General features: G+C 35.7%; 1 protein-coding gene across 2 annotated transcripts in view; it reads right to left on the minus strand.

The window, feature by feature from the left end:
• Positions 1-19,713, minus strand: part of TMEM117 (transmembrane protein 117) — a 534,621-nt gene that overhangs the window by 193,467 nt on the left and 321,441 nt on the right. For both annotated transcript variants that reach the window (XM_061205138.1, XM_061205139.1), the window contains one exon: positions 9,473-9,570. In XM_061205138.1, coding sequence (XP_061061121.1) covers positions 9,473-9,570 — 98 coding nt within the window. The remainder of the gene's footprint in view (positions 1-9,472; positions 9,571-19,713) is intronic.

Raw genomic sequence — 19,713 nt, forward strand, 5'->3', positions numbered from 1 at the left:
TAGAATGAAGGCCTATAATAGGAAGGTTACTAGTAAGTAATTTAACACTGTTTATTTAATCCTTTTTCCTTAAACCTTACTCACCTTTAAGAGATGAGGAAAAGATCCTAAGTTAAAACCCCTCAGGGTCAGTGTGGGGCTGACATTGCATCACTGTAGAAACATATCCCATGATTTTTAAATGCACCTTCTAGCTGTAGGTAAAGCACATAATTTGTAACCAAGACGATTTTTTTTAAGTACTGAAAATAAATATTTCTAAAAATTTTTCAGAAAAAAAATTCATAAGGATTATAAATCTTCTTATAAAGCATCAGTTAATCACAAAGTCAAAATACTTTTAATTATCCTTTTATCGTTTTCAGTGAAGTCCTCTATCTAAAGAAATTTTCAAAAATGTCCTAGAGTATTATGTATTTGAAAGTCCTCACCAAAGTAGTTAATTCAGCAAGAGTGTATTTAACGCTTACTGTGTGCCAGGCACTATGCTAAGTCCTAGGGTCACGATAAGTGAGATGCTATCCTGCTCTCAAGTAATGTGATCTGAGCAGAAATATGTAGAGAACTTAGTCACCATTTTGATTTTAATGCATTTCTTTAAATTTTTAAAGGTTTTTAAATTTAAAACCCTATGAACTATTTATTCTCTATCTTCCTACTAAAAAATGAGAATAACAAACAGTGAATTTTCACCACAAAATTTAATTTAAGAGCCTTTTATTCAGTACTTGGGCAACAAGTAATTCGAAATGACCTCCATCTCTTGGGAGAAAAATGAATATGCTCTGGACAAGATAAATCAATTAATAGCCAAATCAGTAAATACATTTAAATTTTTCCTGGGGAATATTCATTTTTAAATATAAATATCCCTCCAGACTTCTCTCTCACCTTCTGAATATCCTCCCTGTTCCTATTTCCTCCTGTCCTAATCGTGGGTTGACCCAGTACAAGTCTAGCATCTATCAGCAACATTCCGGAAAACCATTCTTGCCAAGCTCATCACTGATGGTCCTCTTAGAGTGAAATCCCATAGACACTTTGCATTTTGATCTTATTTGATATATCGCTAGCATTTGACTATTGACATTGTTATGTCTCTTGATATTCTCTCTTCTCTTGGCATCTATGACACACCCTTTTCGGACTTTTCATTCTTTTTGTCCCCTCTTTCTCTGTCTTCTCTCCAGATGCCTCTTCTGCCTGCTCCCAAATAAAAGAGCTCCGTAGGTTTACTCTAGTAGATCTTTTATTTTCACTGTACACCAACTCAAACACCCCATACATGTAGATAATGACATCTACAAAAGTATAAAAATGTAAACCAAGATATAAATGTTAGTTATATTTCTATCTCAGACCTCACTCCCTCACTCCTCAGCTTCAGATCCCGTATAAGGACCTGCTTACTAGGTATCTCAATTAGTACTTCAAGTTCAGCATGCTCAAGCCTGGATTCATTATGCCTCCATTTAAGACTCAGTTCTCCACCAGGATCTCCTGTCTCAGTGAGTAACATAAGCTCCTGTTCAGTTGCTCAAGCCTAACTACCCAACGATACCCTGAACTTCTCCCTCTGCCTCACTCCACATACCTAACCAATCACCAAGTTTCTGGCTCCTGCTTATCCTGAGATGACACTTCAGCCCTAGCAAAACCATCCCGAGAGCTCACCTTGAACCTACACCTTGGTGGCTATTACCTCCTGCCCCCATATTTCTCACTGGACAGAAAATTATGCTGTCAGAGTCCTTATTTTCTCTCTCAAAGTTGTATTCTCAGCATCATGGAGAGCACCTGGTGCTCATAATACCAGTCATAACATATAATACCAGTTAAAACAACTAACACACAATAGTAAGTAGTAAAACCAACACCGAAAGCCAGGCAACTGGCTTCAGAGTCTGCTTCTAAACACTATTTCATATTGTACTCAGTGCTTAAGTATTTACTTAAATAAGTTAAATGCAAACAAGACTTGTTCTTAATTCAGCAAAATTAAGTCTCAAAGGGCATGGGATTGTGTTAATGCCCAGGCATAAATATATACCTGAGAGTTAAATCCCTCAGGCATAAATATATAATTTACTTTTTAAATGAAAATCTCTAAATAATATGACAACACATTAATTCAACAAAACAGTAATGCAACATCAATCATCTTTTTAGCCAGAAGTAGGGAACAACATCTAGCAAGAAAACCAGGTGAAGCATATCCTTGGATTCTTCTGCTGAGAAGTAGCCAGATTTAAATTGAGCTTGTTAAATTAGTGCAATGTTTAAAGTTAAGGTGACTGATTCAGTAGGTACAGTACATGCTTTGGGCTAAAAATGTTCTGCTTTTCCTCACAGAGGCAGCTTTTAATTAAAGATAGACAACTGTGTAAAGAGACATGTTGAGATGGAAGGAAGGTTGAAGGCAAAAAGACAAAATCCATCCAGAGAAAAGATATGGGCTAATTTATTATTCGGGAAGTGAGGCAAAAAGCTGTGCATACTCTAGTTGCCCCTGGAAACTTTCATGAATCATTGTCTAATGTAAAAATTCTGTTCATAATGATGATGGAATTAAACAGAGCATATTAAATTATAATTAGCATCCTCTATAGAAAATCAATATGCAGTACTTTTCTAGTTAAAAATGTCGAGTCACAGAACCTTCAAGTTTCATGAAAATTTAAAGTGATTTACTTTTTTCTCATTCAGTGTGAAAATCCTGTATAGCATCCCTGAAAGACTATGTAGCTTTGGCAGGAATACTTCCACTGGCGGGGAATTCAGCAATTCATCAGGCAGGCTCATTCAGCACTCAGATGCTCGCATTATTAGGGAATTCTTTCACACATGTATCCAAAGCTGCTTCCACGTGACTTAACACTCTTTGACTCATATCTTAGTCCATTTGGGCTTTTATGACAAAGTATCACACACTTGGTGGCTTATATACAACAGTAATTTACTTCTCACAATTCTGGAGGCTGGAAGTCCAAGATGAAGGCACCAGCATGGTTATGTTTGGTAAGCGCCTCCTTCCTAATTCACAGCTGGCACCTTCTCGCTGTGTCCTCACACGGTGGAAAGGGCTAGGGGTCTCTGTGAGGCCTTTTTTATAAACTCACTTATCCCATTTCTGAGGGCTCCACCATCACGACCTAAGCACCTTCCAAAGGACCCACTGCCTAATACCATCACATAGGGCATTAGGATTTCAACACAGGAATTTCGGGGGGACACAAACATTCAGACTAGAGCAGTCCATATTCTGGCCTCTGGAGCAAAGCAGACAGAATTACTCGCTCTCCCACACCTTAATCTTACAGTAGAAAATAGCATTGTAGAGCTGAAAAGGACCACAAAAAATAACAAAACATCCCTTTTACAGAAAAGAAAATGGAAACTCAAAGTAGTCATACAGGTCATACAGTTGGATATTAGTAGAGCTATTACTAAAACCCTTCTAACTGACATTTCCCCTGATTCTTAGGTCCTTTTTATTACTTTATTCCATTTTTTATTATTATTATCATGTCACTCTCCCACACATGTATGTTAAGACAATAATTGTTTCCTAAAGTGAAATTAAGGAAACACTCCCATTTACCATTGCAACAAAAAGAATGAAATACCTAGGAATAAACCTACCTAAGGAGACAAAAGACCTGTATGCAGAAAACTATAAGACACTGATGAAAGAAATTAAAGATGATACAAACAGATGGAGAGATATACCATGTTCTTGGATTGGAAGAATCAACATTGTGAAAATGGCTCTACTACCCAAAGCAATCTACAGATTCAATGCAATCCCTGTCAAACTACCAATGGCATTTTTCACAGAACTAGAACAAAAAATTTCACAATTTGTATGGAAACGCAAAAGACCCCGAATAGCCAAAGCAATTCTGAGAAAGAAAAATGGAGCTGGAGGAATCAGGCTCCCTGACTTCAGACTATACTACAAAGCTACAGTAATCAAGACAGTATGATACTGGCACAAAAACAGAAATATAGATCAATGGAACAGGCTAGAAAGCCCAGAGATAAACCCACGCACATAGGGTCACCTTATTTTTGATAAAGGAGGCAAGAATATACAATGGAGAAAAGACAACCTCTTCAATAAGTGGTGCTGGGAAAACTGGACAGGGACATGTAAAAGTAGGAAACTAGAACACTCCCTAACACCATACACAAAAATAAGCTCAAAATGGATTAAAGACCTAAATGTAAGGCCAGACACTATAAAACTCTTAGAGGAAACATAGGCAGAACACTCTATGACACCAATCACAGCAAGATCCTTTTTGACCCACCTCCTAGAGAAATGGAAATGAAAATAAAAATAAACAAATGGGACTTAATGAAACTTAAAAGCTTTTGCACAGCAAAGGAAACCATAAACAACATGAAAAGACAACCCTCAGAATGGGAGAAAATATTTGCAAATGAAGCAACTGACAAAGGATTAATCTCCAAAATTTACAAGCAGCTCATGCAGCTCAATATCAAAAAAAAAAAAAACCCAATCCAAAAATGGGCAGAAGATCTAAATGGACACTTCTCCAAAGAATGTATACAGATTGCCAACAAACACATGAAAGAATGCTCAACATCATTAATCATTAGAGAAATGCAAATCAAAACTACAATGAGATATCACCTCACACCAGTCAGAATGGCCATCATCAAAAAATCTACAAACAATAAATGCTGGAGAGGGTGTGGAGTAAAGGGAACCCTCTTGCACTGTTGGTGGGAATGTAAATTGATATAGCCACTATGGAGAACAGTATGGAGGTTCCTTAAAAAACTAAAAATAGGACTACCATACGACCCAGCAATCCCACTACTGGGCATATACCCTGAGAAAACCATAATTCAAAAAGAGTCATGCACCACAATGTTCATTGCAGCTCTATTTACAATAGCCAGGACATGGAAGCAACCTCAGTATCCATCGACAGATGAATGGATAAAGAAGATGTAGCACATATATACAATGGAATATTACTCAGCCATAAAAAGAAACGTAACTGAGTTATTTGCAGTGAGGTGGATGGACTTAGAGTCTGTCATACAGAGTGAAGTAAGTCAGAAAGAGAAAAACAAATACCGTATGCTAACACATATATATGGAATCTAAAAAAAAATGGTTATGAAGAACCTAGGGGCAGGATGGGAATAAAGACTCAGACCTACTAGAGAATGGACTTGAGGACACGGGGAGGGGGAAGGGTAAGCTGGGACAAAGTAAGAGAGTGGCATGGACATATATACACCACCAAATGTAAAATAGGTAGCTAGTGGGAAGCAGCCGCATAGCACAGGGAGATCAGCTCTGTGCTTTGTGACCACCTAGAGGGGTGGGATAGGGAGGGTGGGAGAGAGGGAGATGCGAGAGGGAAGAGATATGGGGATATAAGTATATGTATAGCTGGTTCACTTTGTTATAAAGCAGAAACTAACACACCATTGTAAAGCAATTATACTCCAATAAAGATGTTAAAAAAATAAAAATAAAGAAGTTTCCCCATAAAAAAAAAAAGACAATAATTGTTTCTTGATTAGCTCTTGAATGGCCAAAGTTAAACAACCTTGTTAGACTTGAATAATAACCATGATACTCAAAGCAGGAAAACCAGCAGCAGCTCATTTGATTCTCAGTCAAGAATAAAGCTAATCATGATCAAAAGATGCCCGCCCAAACCATGAGAGCACTAGATAAAGTACTTTTTAAAAATATACGTATACTAATCATCAAAAAAAAAAACACACATAATTTTCTCTGTGCAACAGAGTGGAATGGAAGTGGACAGTTGTACACAGATGCACACAGCAATGTACTATGTTTTCCAATTTCCAGGCATCTAAGTAATCACAGACCACAGTTTTTACCAAATGCTTTGCCACTATAATACCTGTATTACTATCTTTCCATCCTTCATTGGTTTTCTTGCCATTTGCTGTCCAGCCCTCAAGACTAAAATTTCTGCTTTCTGCTGTGACAGCACTCCATTTCCAGGGATCAGTGACTGGATACATCAGGATAGGCTGGTTTATGTTGCAGTATCAAATAATCCCCAAATCTCAATGGCTTACCGTTTGCAGAGGTGTATTCCTCGCTCACACTACATGTGTTGTAAAGGATGCTGGGCTTATCCAGGTCATTCAGGGAACCTGAATGACAAGTGCTCCAGCTAGACACAAACTTCCACAACGGCTACCTAGAAAGGAGCCCCTTTCAGTGCTTCTCGCTGGCAATTAAATGCTTCTACCTAGAGGTGACACAAGCCTCTTTCACTCACATTTTAATTGGTCTAAGCAAGGCATGTGATCAGAGGGGGCAAAAAGGTGCAAACCTCTCATGTGTCTCCAAGGCAAGGAATTGAAGTATCCGGGAAGCCCTAATGACCACCAGCTCTCGCAACTCCTTCCTCCACCAATTCCCCTACTAATCACAGAAGAGTGTCTTCCTTATTTTTTAAAAAGTTAAGCCTTTGGGAAATATCCCAAGATGCTTCCCCTCAAAAGCATATAAATTGTGTCTCTAGAGAGTAAATAAAGTGGGGATATGGAAGCTAATATAAATATCATACTACTTATTTTTTTATGTCTATGTTTACGTATACATTTACTTCAGACACAGGTGAGTGAAAATGGATATTGGTAGCCCCTCTGGAAAATAGAACAGTGTATGGCATTAACCTAGGATTTTGATTTTAAATTTTTATTCTTTTTAATTAACAAAAGAGCTGGGAATGGGGCTTTGGAAGGGAAGTTCTATAAATAGTCTGCCCTTTCCCATTTAGTATTTTCAAATCAACCACAATTTAGTCTCCTCCCAGGCATAAAGGCCCATGTGTTACAGCAGACTCATGTTTGCACAATTACAGAAAGAAATAGGAACCATTCTTTCCAATGTAGAGACATCTTTCACTAAGAATCAGAAAGAACTTAGCCACACAGTTGCAAATGAAATAGTTTCTGACAGGCATGTGTGAGTTAAAGCAGCTACACTTAGGTAAAGGTAAGTTTACTACAACAAAATTGCATGTTGTACTGTTTAAACTCATAATCACATTGCAACGTATAAAAACTTTCCTTTGCAAAATTTCTTCACCACAGATTTATTACACGAATATGCCTCTCCTTAACTAGGGCAAAACCAAAAGAAAATACCTCTTTTTGAGTGGGTGACACATAGTATGTAAATACTATCTTTTATTTCATTTAAAACCTTGCCAATGATTTCTGTATTTTTATCTCCTAGAGCTAAAAAAACAAATGCCCTTTATACTTGCTAAATCCCTTTTATCTGAAAAGATTTTTTGCTTCCCACATAATTTCCATATTCAACATTTTGCATCAGATTTTTGTTTTTTAAAACCATGAATACTGTTGTCAAGATAATCTAACGGTATGTAATGGATAAAATAGGAAAAAATATGTTCAAAGCGGCATTTAAATTTTCCTCCAGTTGTTTTATGATCTCCATGATTTGAAATATTACTTCTGAAATATAACAATAAAAATCATCTCTCAAATATATTACCTAATAATCAATAATTTTACAGAAACAATGACTACAAGAATAAGTGTGAATTTTAGTTTGCTCTCCATTTAAGAATATTATCTATTTGTCAGTGACTAATTAAATTATTTTACAACATTCAAAATATGCTTTAGATTATCCATTGGGACTGTGTTATCACATATGTCAAAAATATGTATAAAAAGAGATTGGTAATACATAGATTTGAGTAATAACGTTCAAGGAAAATGTACTAAGATGATTAAGGAGAAATCTAGTATGGATTCCTCTCCTCTGAAACAACAATTGCAACTAAGAGTAGCTAATGACAACAATAATAGAGGCATTCAGATATGCATCGCTCACCTTTGCAAATGATATACGTGTGACCTTGGTAAGTGGCCACATTGAACAATAATCAATGGGCTGCCTTTGAAGATACATTAAATAATACAAAATATCTGTAAACATAGTAAGTAGATATTTTAAAAGAGAGATAGCCCATAAAGACTTTTAATATTAGAGTTTATCTCCTTTTAAATTATGATTCTTAAAACCCCTGTACAGAATTCTATAGGGTAGAATGATTTCCCAGAATCTCACGTTTTTATTTAGCACCATTACCTAAACAAGGATTAAGGATATTCATTTGGAATTTGCACACCGATGTATCCTTTGTTTTTCTAGAGACAGTCTAATGTAATGATTAATAACTGGGGCCCTGAAGTCAGAGACCTATGCTTATAAAAATAGCACTTACTTACAGGGTTATCAGGATTAAATGAGTAAGTTCTTAGCATAGTGTCTGGAGCAAAACATATCTTCAATGAATACTTGCTAAAATTATTATATTACATATTATTTAGTCAAGCTACATGGGGAGCTTACAAACAGGAAACAATATGAAGGTTAAATGTGCCATAAAATATGCCACACTTGACTCAGAGGCAAGTTGTGAATAAACATCTACAAAATCATATTCATTTTTACAACGTTATTGAAAAATCTACTTTTTGTTTACTTGCTGTTAATTGAGTTCAAAATGCCATATATCTGAAGCAACATTTAGTAATAGTGCTAAAGCACAAAGATAGCTTAGAGTGTATATTTTCCCCCAAGTACTTAGTGACCATGATTTCTGTAGCTTGTACATGAAAAAAAATCAACCCTCAGAGTTAGATCCAAGAATAAACAGACTTTTTTTTTTTCATTTTGAAAGGCAGGTGAACAGAATGCAATTTATGAAGCACAAGTCATCATCAATTCAAGGCTTCTGGGTGTTAATGTAGATAACTTTTCATACATCGGGTTGAATCACTGTGTTTGGGCACTGTCACACGGCCTGGTGGAAGTGCCCTTCTTGCTGTCTCTATATTCCTACCATTTCTGTCTAAGCTTCTTCAAATATACATAAATAATGTTGACTCCACAAAAAACAAAGTTCCATAAGACATGGATTGTTTTTTAATTGTAATGAGTGGGCTGGAGAGCTAAAGGAAATTATTGGTACAAAAAGAAGTGCCAATGAGCCAGATGTGGTCTGTAAAGAGGTTCCTTCACTGTATGATTTCTTCAAAGCAAAATAATATCCTGTCAAATACACTGGAAATTCAGCACTTACTGGGGACGTTTTTATACCAGATTCCATTGATGAAACTTATAGCTTATTTTTGCTGACTCAAAAACCTACTTACCTCTGGTAAAATCTTATTTGCTTTACTATATTAGTAAATGTATCTCTTGTAAATGTGTATATGCAATAATGTGTAAGCAGAAATTAATTGATAAATAGGATAATGGTTTTCATCATTTTAATGGAGCACAGTGTCCACTAGAAGTGCCTCTCTAGATAGAATTTTATATATCTAAAGAAAACTAAATCCAACTCAAGTCCTTGTGAATGAGGCAAGACACATGTCAATAAATGAAACAATCTCTTACCAGAATAAAATAATCCTAACATTTCCTTTCTTCCAGAAAGCTCTTGCAGATTTTCCCCAATCAGGATAGGGCTTGTCCTGAAGCATCATATCAGTGACCTGAAGCAATGAAAGAAACTTATTTAGCACTTTCAGAAATCTTCCATTCAGGTTTAAATATGTATATAATTCACATTTTGCTAAGAATAAAATATGTATGTATTTTAACATTAGAATATGTGCAGAGATAAAAATTAGAAGACTATACTTCAGTTAAAAGTTTTAACAGTTCATTTGACTTCACATAATGAATGAGCATATTTAAGGCTGTTCAACGTATCAAATAGTGATATTTTTTTAAAAAACATCAAGATTACCTTATCCCAGGAGGCATCTTTAAGATACTATTAACTTCTCCATAGAAACAAAAACATAATAAATAAAATGTCGTATTCTTTTTAAGTTTGTCTAAATCAGAAACTCCAAAATTCAAACACTTCCTGCTATGTCTAGATTTTTACCTATATCACTAATCAAAATATTACCTTCCTTTCTCTCCCTTTTTCCCTTCAATGATATGTGAGCTATAAGACTTGAGCCCTTTTTATGGCATATTTATTCTAATTATCCAGTATTGTTCCAAAAATGTTCTACCTCTTTTTCTCAGGTGCACAAATCCTGCCCGTCTTGGGTAAAGTCACATCACCACTGTGATGTTTTCACCATTCCCTTCAACCATGGGAGCCTGATTCCTCCAGCTCCGTTTTTCTTTCTCAAGATGACTTTGGCTATTCGGGGTCTTTTGTGTTTCCATACAAACTGTGAAAGTTTTTGTTCTAGTTCTGTGAAAAATGCCATTGGTAGTTTGACAGGGATTGCATTGAATCTGTGGATTGCTTTGGGTAGTACAGTCATTTTCACAATGTTGATTCTTCCAATCCAAGAACATGGTATATCTCTCCATCTGTTTGTATCATCTTTAATTTCTTTCATCAGTGTCTTATAGTTTTCTGCATACAGGTCTTTTGTCTCCTTAGGTAGGTTTATTCCTAGGTATTTTATTCTTTTTGTTGCAATGGTAAATGGCAGTGTTTCCTTAATTTCTCTTTCAGATTTTTCATCATCAGTGTGTAGGAATGCAAGAGATTTCTGTGCATTAATTTTGTATCCTGCTACTTTACTAAATTCATTGATTAGCTCTGGTAGTTTTCTGGTAGCATCTTCAGGATTCTCTATGTATAGTATCATGTCATCTGCAAACAGTGACAGTTTTACTTCTTCTCTTCCTATTTGGATTCTTTTTATTTCTTTTTTTCCTCTGATTGCTGTGGCTAAAACTTCCAAAACTATGTTGAATAATAGTGGTGAGAGTGGGCAACCTTGTCTTGTTCCTGATCTTAGTGGAAATGGTTTCAGTTTTTCACCATTGAGAACGATGTTGGCTGTGGGTTTGTCATATACGGCCTTTATTATGTTGAGGTAACTTCCCTCTATGCTTACTTTCTAGAGGGTTTTTATCATAAATGGGTGTTAAATTTTGTCAAAAGCTTTTTCTCCGTCTATTGAGATGATCATATGGTTTTTCTCCTTCAATTTGTTAATATGGTGTATCACATTGATTGATTTGCGTATATGGAAGAATCCTTGCATTCCTGGGATAAACCCCACTTGATCACAGTGTATGATCCTTTTAATGTGCTGTTGGATTCTGTTTGCTAGTATTTTGTTGAGGATTTTTGCATCTATGTTCATCAGTGATATTGGCCTGTAGGTTTCTTTTTTGTGGCATCTTTGTCTGGTTTTGGTATCAGGGTGATGGTGGCCTCGTAGAATGAGTTTGGAAGTCTTCCTCCCTCTGCTATATTTTGGAAGAGTTTGAGAAGGATAGGTGTTAGCTCTTCTAAATGTTTGATAGAATTTGCCTGAGAAGCCATCTGGTCCTGGGCTTTTGTTTGTTGGAAGATTTTTAATCACAGTTTCAATTTCAGTGCTTGTGATTAGTCTATTTATATTTTCTATTTCTTCCTGGTTCAGTCTCGGAAGGTTGTGCTTTTCTAAGAATTTGTCCATTTCTTCCAGGTTGTCCATTTTATTGGCATATAGTTGTTTGTAGTAATCTCTCACAATCCTTTGAATTTCTGGGAAATACTTATCATATTTTCTAGAAGGAAGCAATCTGCTGCTATATGACCAATTATCACAGCAGCATGTTTTGTAAAAATGACATTCAAGGACAAAGGATTTTCTCAGGAAAATAGCAAGATGAGGCAAAAAACATTTTTTCTGATGCCAGACAGCTGGTCTTTTCCACTCCCAGCTCCAACTCTTTAAGTCGTATCATCAGATCAATGTCAGGTCACTTGCAGCTAAATTGGCAGGAGCAGAGACAGTCATTAAAGGGATGCATTCAATAAAGAAAAATCCAATTACCTTTTGCATTAGAGAAATCAAATTCATTTCTGGTGTTGGTCAAGGACAGTCTTTGTGGGAATAGATGCAGGAAAGGGGGGACTGAAGACAATGCAAAAATGTTGCTGTGTAGCATAAATACAATGTGAAACTTGTTGATGCTTCACTCCAGGGAAGATTATTAGAATTTGAAATTGCTGGTCTTTTTTTCTAAGCTGAGAGACATTTGTCTAACTCTTTGAGTCTCACAATCCTTCCCTTCTCCTTTCCTCTCTACTAGGTCTTTGCACAAAACTCAGAACTTCATTATGCCCTTATCACATTATGCCTTGTCGGTAGTCTTTCTCAGTAGAATATAAGCTTATTTGGGGGCTTGAGTATAGTACAATCTGAGCAAGAACATGCATGTTGAGATTTAAAAGTCAGTCAATGATCATAAAAGCAAGTGATCTCTACAGGAATCTAAGTGAAAACTTTGCTCCTCTGTGAGTTGAGCCTATATGACATGGTGGTAACAAGGGCAGCAAGAAGATACAATGGCATCGGTAATATCTTGCATTTGCTAGAGAGCTTCATGGATTACAAAGCTCTTAGATGTACTCTTCTTAATAATTGTTGTAGCAACTTTATAAAATAAGTCATCATATCCCATGGAGAAAGAGAAGTTAGTGAGCAGGGTCACACTTCTAATGTACTGTTATGTGCACCAGTTCTGGGTCCAGCCTCCCTGGCTTCTAATCCAAGTTTTGTCTCTTACTATTTTTTGATTTGGGGCAAAGTAATCAACCACTCTGTGTCTCAGTTTCTTATACATCATCTATGGGCACACAATACATGTTAGCAGGTGTTATAATAATTATTGATGTTTATTGTTGATGTCTATCATTCTGCTTCCTGTGACTGTGTTGAATAACTGGATTTGGAGTCAAAAGGATTGACAATCAGTCTCATCTCTTCCATAAAGACAAAACTATCATATATTGAACAGTTAGAAAATGACAAAGATACAGTATAATGTTAAAATACATTACAGATTAAATTGCTGTGAAAAATCAAAGGGAAGGGAGGTCAGCAATCAAAGATTGCAATAATCTAAGAAGGTTTCGTAGATTTGTGTAACATAACTGAGAATTAATTTGCATCTTGTACCATTCTCCAATTTTTCCAGTCTTATTTTCTTAGCCCGACTGTACATGTAGGTACTCACATGTAGGTACTACATATAGTTTTATGTTAAGCATGTGATATTAATAAAAAATACTGATTTATTAGGATATAAGGTCATAACATAATAACAATAACAGTAGCTACATAGTGCCTCTCTGGAGATAGCTATTATGCAGTGGAGTGTCATTTAAGAGAAATAAGTGCTATGCCATTAATACACGAGCATATACATTAAGGGTATTAATGAACAAACATACACATACAATTTTGCAATGCTCTTTTACAACTTTTCTCTATTTAACAATATATCTTGAATATTATTATATTTACATCAGTACCTGTAAAACTATTTAAATAGTTTCTTTTTTTTCATCTTCTATCCTACATTCTTATGTGCATTTTACTGTAATACAAAAGGTTTCTATTTTTTCTGATTATTATCTTTATAATTAAACTCCATTTAATAGATGTATTTTATTATTTCTTTTGATTTTATTTATTCCCTAGTATGAGCATTGACAAAATTATTTTTCTGCTTCTTCTCCCTCTGTCTTCTCCCCCTCCATCACCCTATTGTACTTATTTTATTATTTTTCCTATTAACTTTTTGACTCTTTGAATATATTAAGTCCCTATTTTATTTATCATCTTTAAATGATATCTTTTCCCCTCATCTATAAAAGATGTGAACATCAGAATATTACACTTTTTTACACCATATATCATTTCTATGTTGTTATGGTTTGGGAATACCTCTATATTCTGGTCTATAATCAGAAGCCATGCATTTCTTTTGACCTTAGTTCTTCAATCAAATTGCCTCAACAATCTTTTCCAGTACTACTGCTGGAGTTTTTCCACTACTTCCAATGCCTGAACTTTTCTCTATAACACATTCTTCCGGAAGATTTGTGAAAACAATGCAGCCTACAACCAAATTGTTTATTTTCTTTACACCTGACCAATAATTAGGCTGAGTATAAAGTTACTGAATCACAATTTTTTTCCTTAGAATTGAAGGCATTGTTTTACTTTCTTAACACTGTTGAGTGATGCCAAGGAGCAGTATCAGAAAACTGGAACCAGAAAATTATTTTTCCATCTTTACAGGTTAATTGATTTTTTTATTGCTTGGATGCCCACAGTATTCTCTCTCTTTTTTTTTTTTTTAAGTGTAATAATTTTGCTAAGTTTATTGACTGCTGTCTGTCACTTTTCTAGGCACAATTTGCCCTTTAAGTCTAAAGATTCACATGTTTCTTTATTCTATTAAGTCTTTTGGGAATGCTTAACCATTGCTTTACTTATCCATTATTTTAGTTCTATTTTTTAGAGACACAATTATGCAGATTCTGGGTTTTTTCTGTCTTCTATGTCTACATCTCTTTTTAACTTTTAATTTCACTCACTCAGTCATATCCCTTACTACGATTTTGGGTGTGTTGACTAATGTTTGTGGAGATTCCAATTTGACCATTTTTCTCTACATTTTTCTCTTCTGCATTCCTTTCCTGAGACTACCATCTCTTGTTTCATCTTCTACTGTCTCACACCATCCTCTCTAAATTCTTGTATCTTTGCTTTGAAACCTTCTTTTATAAAGACAATGATTTCACTAATTTTTTTAATTCACTGGGGTATTTTTATCAAAATTTTCCTCTGGCTTGTGGTATCATTTTTCTGGTGGAGGGTTCTTCACCTGTTATTGGATTTTCTTGTTATTTTCTTCCTCTTTTATTCTTAATGACAAAATTCTCGTACTGGTTCCTTTGGAATGGATCGCCTTCTGAATGATGTGAGGTTTCCCCTGGTCTACCATTCTGCAAGAGGCTCATGTTGAGGGGTGACAGGGCGCAGTCCCAATCAGAACACCCCATCCCCATTATTCCAGGCCTTTCAGGGAGGGCCACCTACTTTGGAGAACTGTTCTTTGCCAACTTGGCCTGAGATCTGTAGTCACCATATGTCCTCTTAGAATTGTCATGAAACATAGTTGACAGTCACTACATTTGGCAACCCTCCATCATAGATCATGCTTCTGATTTAGAGATGTGATTTACTTAGAATCAGATAAAGTTAGATAAAGATAAAGTTAGAATCTCTGACACTTATACTCCACACTCTTTTAGTTCATTGCCCAAATCTTCCTATTTTAAAATGGAAATTCTGTATTGTTATGTAAAATGATTATTAAAAGCCTTATTCATGATGACAGGTATTTTGGGCCATTTCGAGGCTATACCATCAAAAACAATGACTACATCTGTGATATACTTGTCTCCTTGTTTTAATGGTATCCATCAGATGACCTAAATAGCATTCAAAGCTAGTTTTTATTTAACACTGTTTTAGATTAATGCCTTCCCCAAATACAACTTTATTCAAAATAAAATAATGAAATGTAATATGAGATTTTGTAGGTATTTGAACATAAGGTAGTTTCAGATTTTCTGAGAGATTATTCTGAAGAAAAGCTTTGCTTCATATTCAGCATATGTGTAATATAAAAATTTAATTAGGTTATCTGGCTACCTATATTTATTATATAAGTGAATTTTGAAAAAGTGTTTAGTTAATGGAATGATAAGTATTCTGTAAGAGCATTTATAATTTTCATCTCTTAAAGATAATAGTGCTAATAGTTTCCCAATTTAATAGTGTCTTCCATCTCATGAAAATTAGAGCAAAATATGCCATCAGCAATGGATGATTTTCATGGATTTCTACAATTACTTTTTAAACACTTGGATAAATGTCCTTGTATAATTGTTACTATGACCAAGATTTGTTTTTCGTTTGTTTGTTTTTAGTTCCTTGTCCAGTTAAGAAAGTAAATTGAGATTATTAGTAATGTACTGCCCCACAGCTGCAATATTATTTTCCTGACTTTATTGATGCCACTTTTATTTAGATTTCATTGAGGCATATCACAGGTACACATTAATTGTACAAAATTCTTTAGATGGAATTATAAGCCAGTAATTGGCACTTAAGAAGCATGAATAGGCAATTAATGCCAAATGTTCAATACCAAGCAAACCCATATTTTGGCAGGTGTTTTTAAATTCCCTATAGTGTTCATTCAGGGACAGGATGGGAAGTTACAAAGTTCCTTTAATTTGTAATAGCAAACTTTACTTTTGAGGGCTTTAGCTGCCCAAAGAATTATGGTTCAGGACACATTGATTTACCAATAGCCAAAGCCAATATCAAAATGAGTGAATCTTCACATACCCAGGCCAAGAGGAGAGATTGCTTATCATTACGAATAACATGAGCATGACAGTGAGTAATAAGTCATTGGTCACAAACCAGGAAATGTCAGCACTTAAGCTGGAGAGGAAGAAAAGATGATGAGCAGGGCTCCAGTATTTCTTTAAATTGTCCATTTTACTTCTATGCTTCTAAGCAGATTGATGGAAAGTCCTTGTTCATGCTGCAGCCATTTATCCCCAAATTCTTCCCAATGTCATCAAAATTATAGTAAGAAGTTTGACTCCATTTTTTTTTTTTTTTGATATTTGACTGCTGACTACTTTTAAGCTTCACCATCCACTCTTCTCCTTTTGCACTACATCTGGGTAAGTTGATGAGAAAACCCTAGTACTCCTTCCCTTGGCATCAGCAGGAAGTCCAAACTACGAGCAGGAATTCTCACCCCAGACCCACCCCAAATCCACCATAAAAACCCCATGTCAGTCTCTTTTTCTGACTCCTTCAAGCCATTTTTGGCCCTGTTTGGGAGCCACCATGCTCTCCGAGAACCTTCATTATGGGAGGAATAAACCTTTTCACACTCTGTTGGTGCAAGTGTGGCATCATCACTGTCAACACTTGAACAAATTTGAGATGGGGTCCATCCTACTTCTACGGAACGGTCACAACAATAGCAACTTGACATCATCATGACAAATAGAGAGTTCTTTGTGATTTTTTTCTCAGGTCTTCTTTGAGATCCTAACTTTTTGTTATGGAATCTTAGCATCTTCTGATACAAACATATTCTCATCACCAAACAGCAGTGCAAAAGGCTTCAAATGAACTGAGATACTCCTAAGAGATTGTCAAGGAAACATCAATGTATTCTTGAAACTCTAGTTCCATGCATCAAAGGTTAATATTATATAAAGACAAAACCTACCTAAGTGACTAAAATGAAAAATAGTAACAACAGCAAATGAAGATGAGGCTGTGGAGAAATTGTGGGAGAATATCTCCCATATATTCTAGGAAAATGAAATGTTACAGAAACTCTGGAAAACAGTTTGGCAGTTTGTTATGAAACTATACATCAATTTCAACACAATCCAACAGTTGCACCCTTGGGCATTTTTCCTAGACAAAAATAAATGTATGATAACACCAACATCTGTACACAAATGTTCCTGTCAGCTTTATTAAAAATAGCCCCAAACTGGAAACAATCTAGATATCCTTCAGTTGGTGGATAAATACATGGTTATACATCTGTGTCATGGAATAGTACTTAGCAATGAAAAAGAGCAAACTACTGATACATACAACAATTTGTATGAATTGCCAGAGAATTATGGTGAGTGAAAAAAAAGTCAATCCAAAAGGTCACGTACTTTTTAAATCTATTTAGATTACATTTTGAAAAGACAAAATTTTTGAACTGGAGAACAGATTAGAGGTTGCCAGGGGTTAGGAAACAAGGTGTGGCAAAGGTCAGAGGGTGAATATGGTTGTATAAGGCAGCATGAGGGATCCCTGTGGTGATGGAATTGTTGTGTATCCTAACTGTGGTGATGGATACACAAACATACGTATGTGATAAAATGGTATAAAACTAAAAACACACACACATACACACGTACAAATAAGTACTAGTAAAACTTGAGAAATCTGTATAAGACTGGTGGATTGTGCCAATGTCAATATCCTAGCTGTGATACTGTACTATGAAGTAACAGTGGGGGAATCTGGATAATGGGTGTATGGGATTTCTCTGTAGTATTTCTTACAATAGCACATGACTCAGTTATCTCAAAATAAAAGTGTTAATTGAAATTTTTTTAAAAAGCTGATGTGGTATAAACACTTCATACAAAATAGGGAGGAAGTAAAAGCTCCCAGCTCTAGCAACAATATCCTGAATGTAAAGGGAGACTCTGTAAAATGCAAAAGATTTAAAGTGGTTGAATTAACCCTGCAAACCTACTCATTATCAGAATATAAGCTCCATGATTGCAGAGATTTTGTATATTTTGTTCACACTCTGTCCCCATCCTCTAGCATTCTATCTCGTATACTGTAGGGTCTCAGTAAACATTTATTGAATGAATGAATAAAAGGATAACTGGATGAATGAGTAAACAAAGGGAATCAAGAGGAGCATGGAATGCAGAACAGACCAGTGGGGAAGGCTAGGATAAATAGTGTTAGTCTAAAGAGCTCTTTCAGAATTCTCTGTTTAAGCCTCTCCAGTAATTAGTGGTGATGATGGTGCTAATAGCGGCAGTAGCAGTAGTGGTGGTAGGAGTGTAGTACATGGATGGTAGAATATTCCTTTTCCTCCCAACCCCGCCCCTTCACCTCTTGGAAAGGTAGGAAGACACAGGAGGTATATAGTTAAGATTCCAAAAGAGGTAGAAGTGGTCTTTATCAATGACTGGAAAAATAAAGAAATCAAATACAATTTCAAACAAGGATATTAAGTCTAAGATGTGTGCTACTCACATTATCCATGTGCATAATATATTTGCTTTATTATGAATTTATTTATAGATGAACTAAATAAGGACACATAGCAATCCCCTATTTTAAAGACTGAACAGTAGTATGCTTTCATATGCCTTTTTTGTGGTGTTGATACCTTGTATAACTCTGGGGGGTGGTGTGTGTTGGCCTCTGGACTTGGACAGTACCCAGCCTGTGCATCTTTACGTAGTGGTCCTGTTTTATTGGTATCTCTGCATTCCTTGTAGCATAGCATTATTTTCTTATCCTCCCCCTTAGGTCACTCTATATGGAAACAAAGTCTAAATGCATTTCTTTGACACTAAGGAAATACTGTACTGTACAGGACAACGCATGTAGTTTTTCTCCTATCACTGCCACCTGACCCCCACTACACACACCATACCACATACACGGACACACACATACAGTCAGTCTTACAGAACAGCACTTCCACCTGAGTCAAAGGAAGAGCCAATGGCCAACCAGAAAGGATTATGCATATTCACTGAGGTACATTAGCTGAGTATACAATTAAGTAAATGGAAAATACGGATGAAATTTTCCTAAATTACCTAGGGATGCCTTGAATGAATTGCTACAAGAAATATCTGAAAATCACTGGCAAACATCTACTGGTGAACATTAAACCTGGAATGTATTCTACAGCTTTTTAGAAGCACAACCAGGATTTCATAAGGCATGAATATTAATGCACCTGCTTATTATCTCCATTGATAGCCTACACTGCTTTTGTGATATATTGCACCTTGTTGCTGGATCCCTACTGATTTACAAAGAGTCATGGACTGTTTTATTATTAAGTAAGGAGATTGGGCATGTTTCATTATATAGAAGCATTAAGAAAAAGATACCTGACTTACCTGAATACAGAAATATACACAATCTAAAAGTATCTTCCCAGGCAAGGTCTGCAGAGTTTCAAATAGTGTGTTAACAGATGCAGAATAAATACAATGTGCCCCA

Source organism: Eubalaena glacialis, chromosome 11 (assembly GCF_028564815.1).
Source record: "Eubalaena glacialis isolate mEubGla1 chromosome 11, mEubGla1.1.hap2.+ XY, whole genome shotgun sequence".
Lineage (NCBI taxonomy): Eukaryota > Metazoa > Chordata > Mammalia > Artiodactyla > Balaenidae > Eubalaena > Eubalaena glacialis.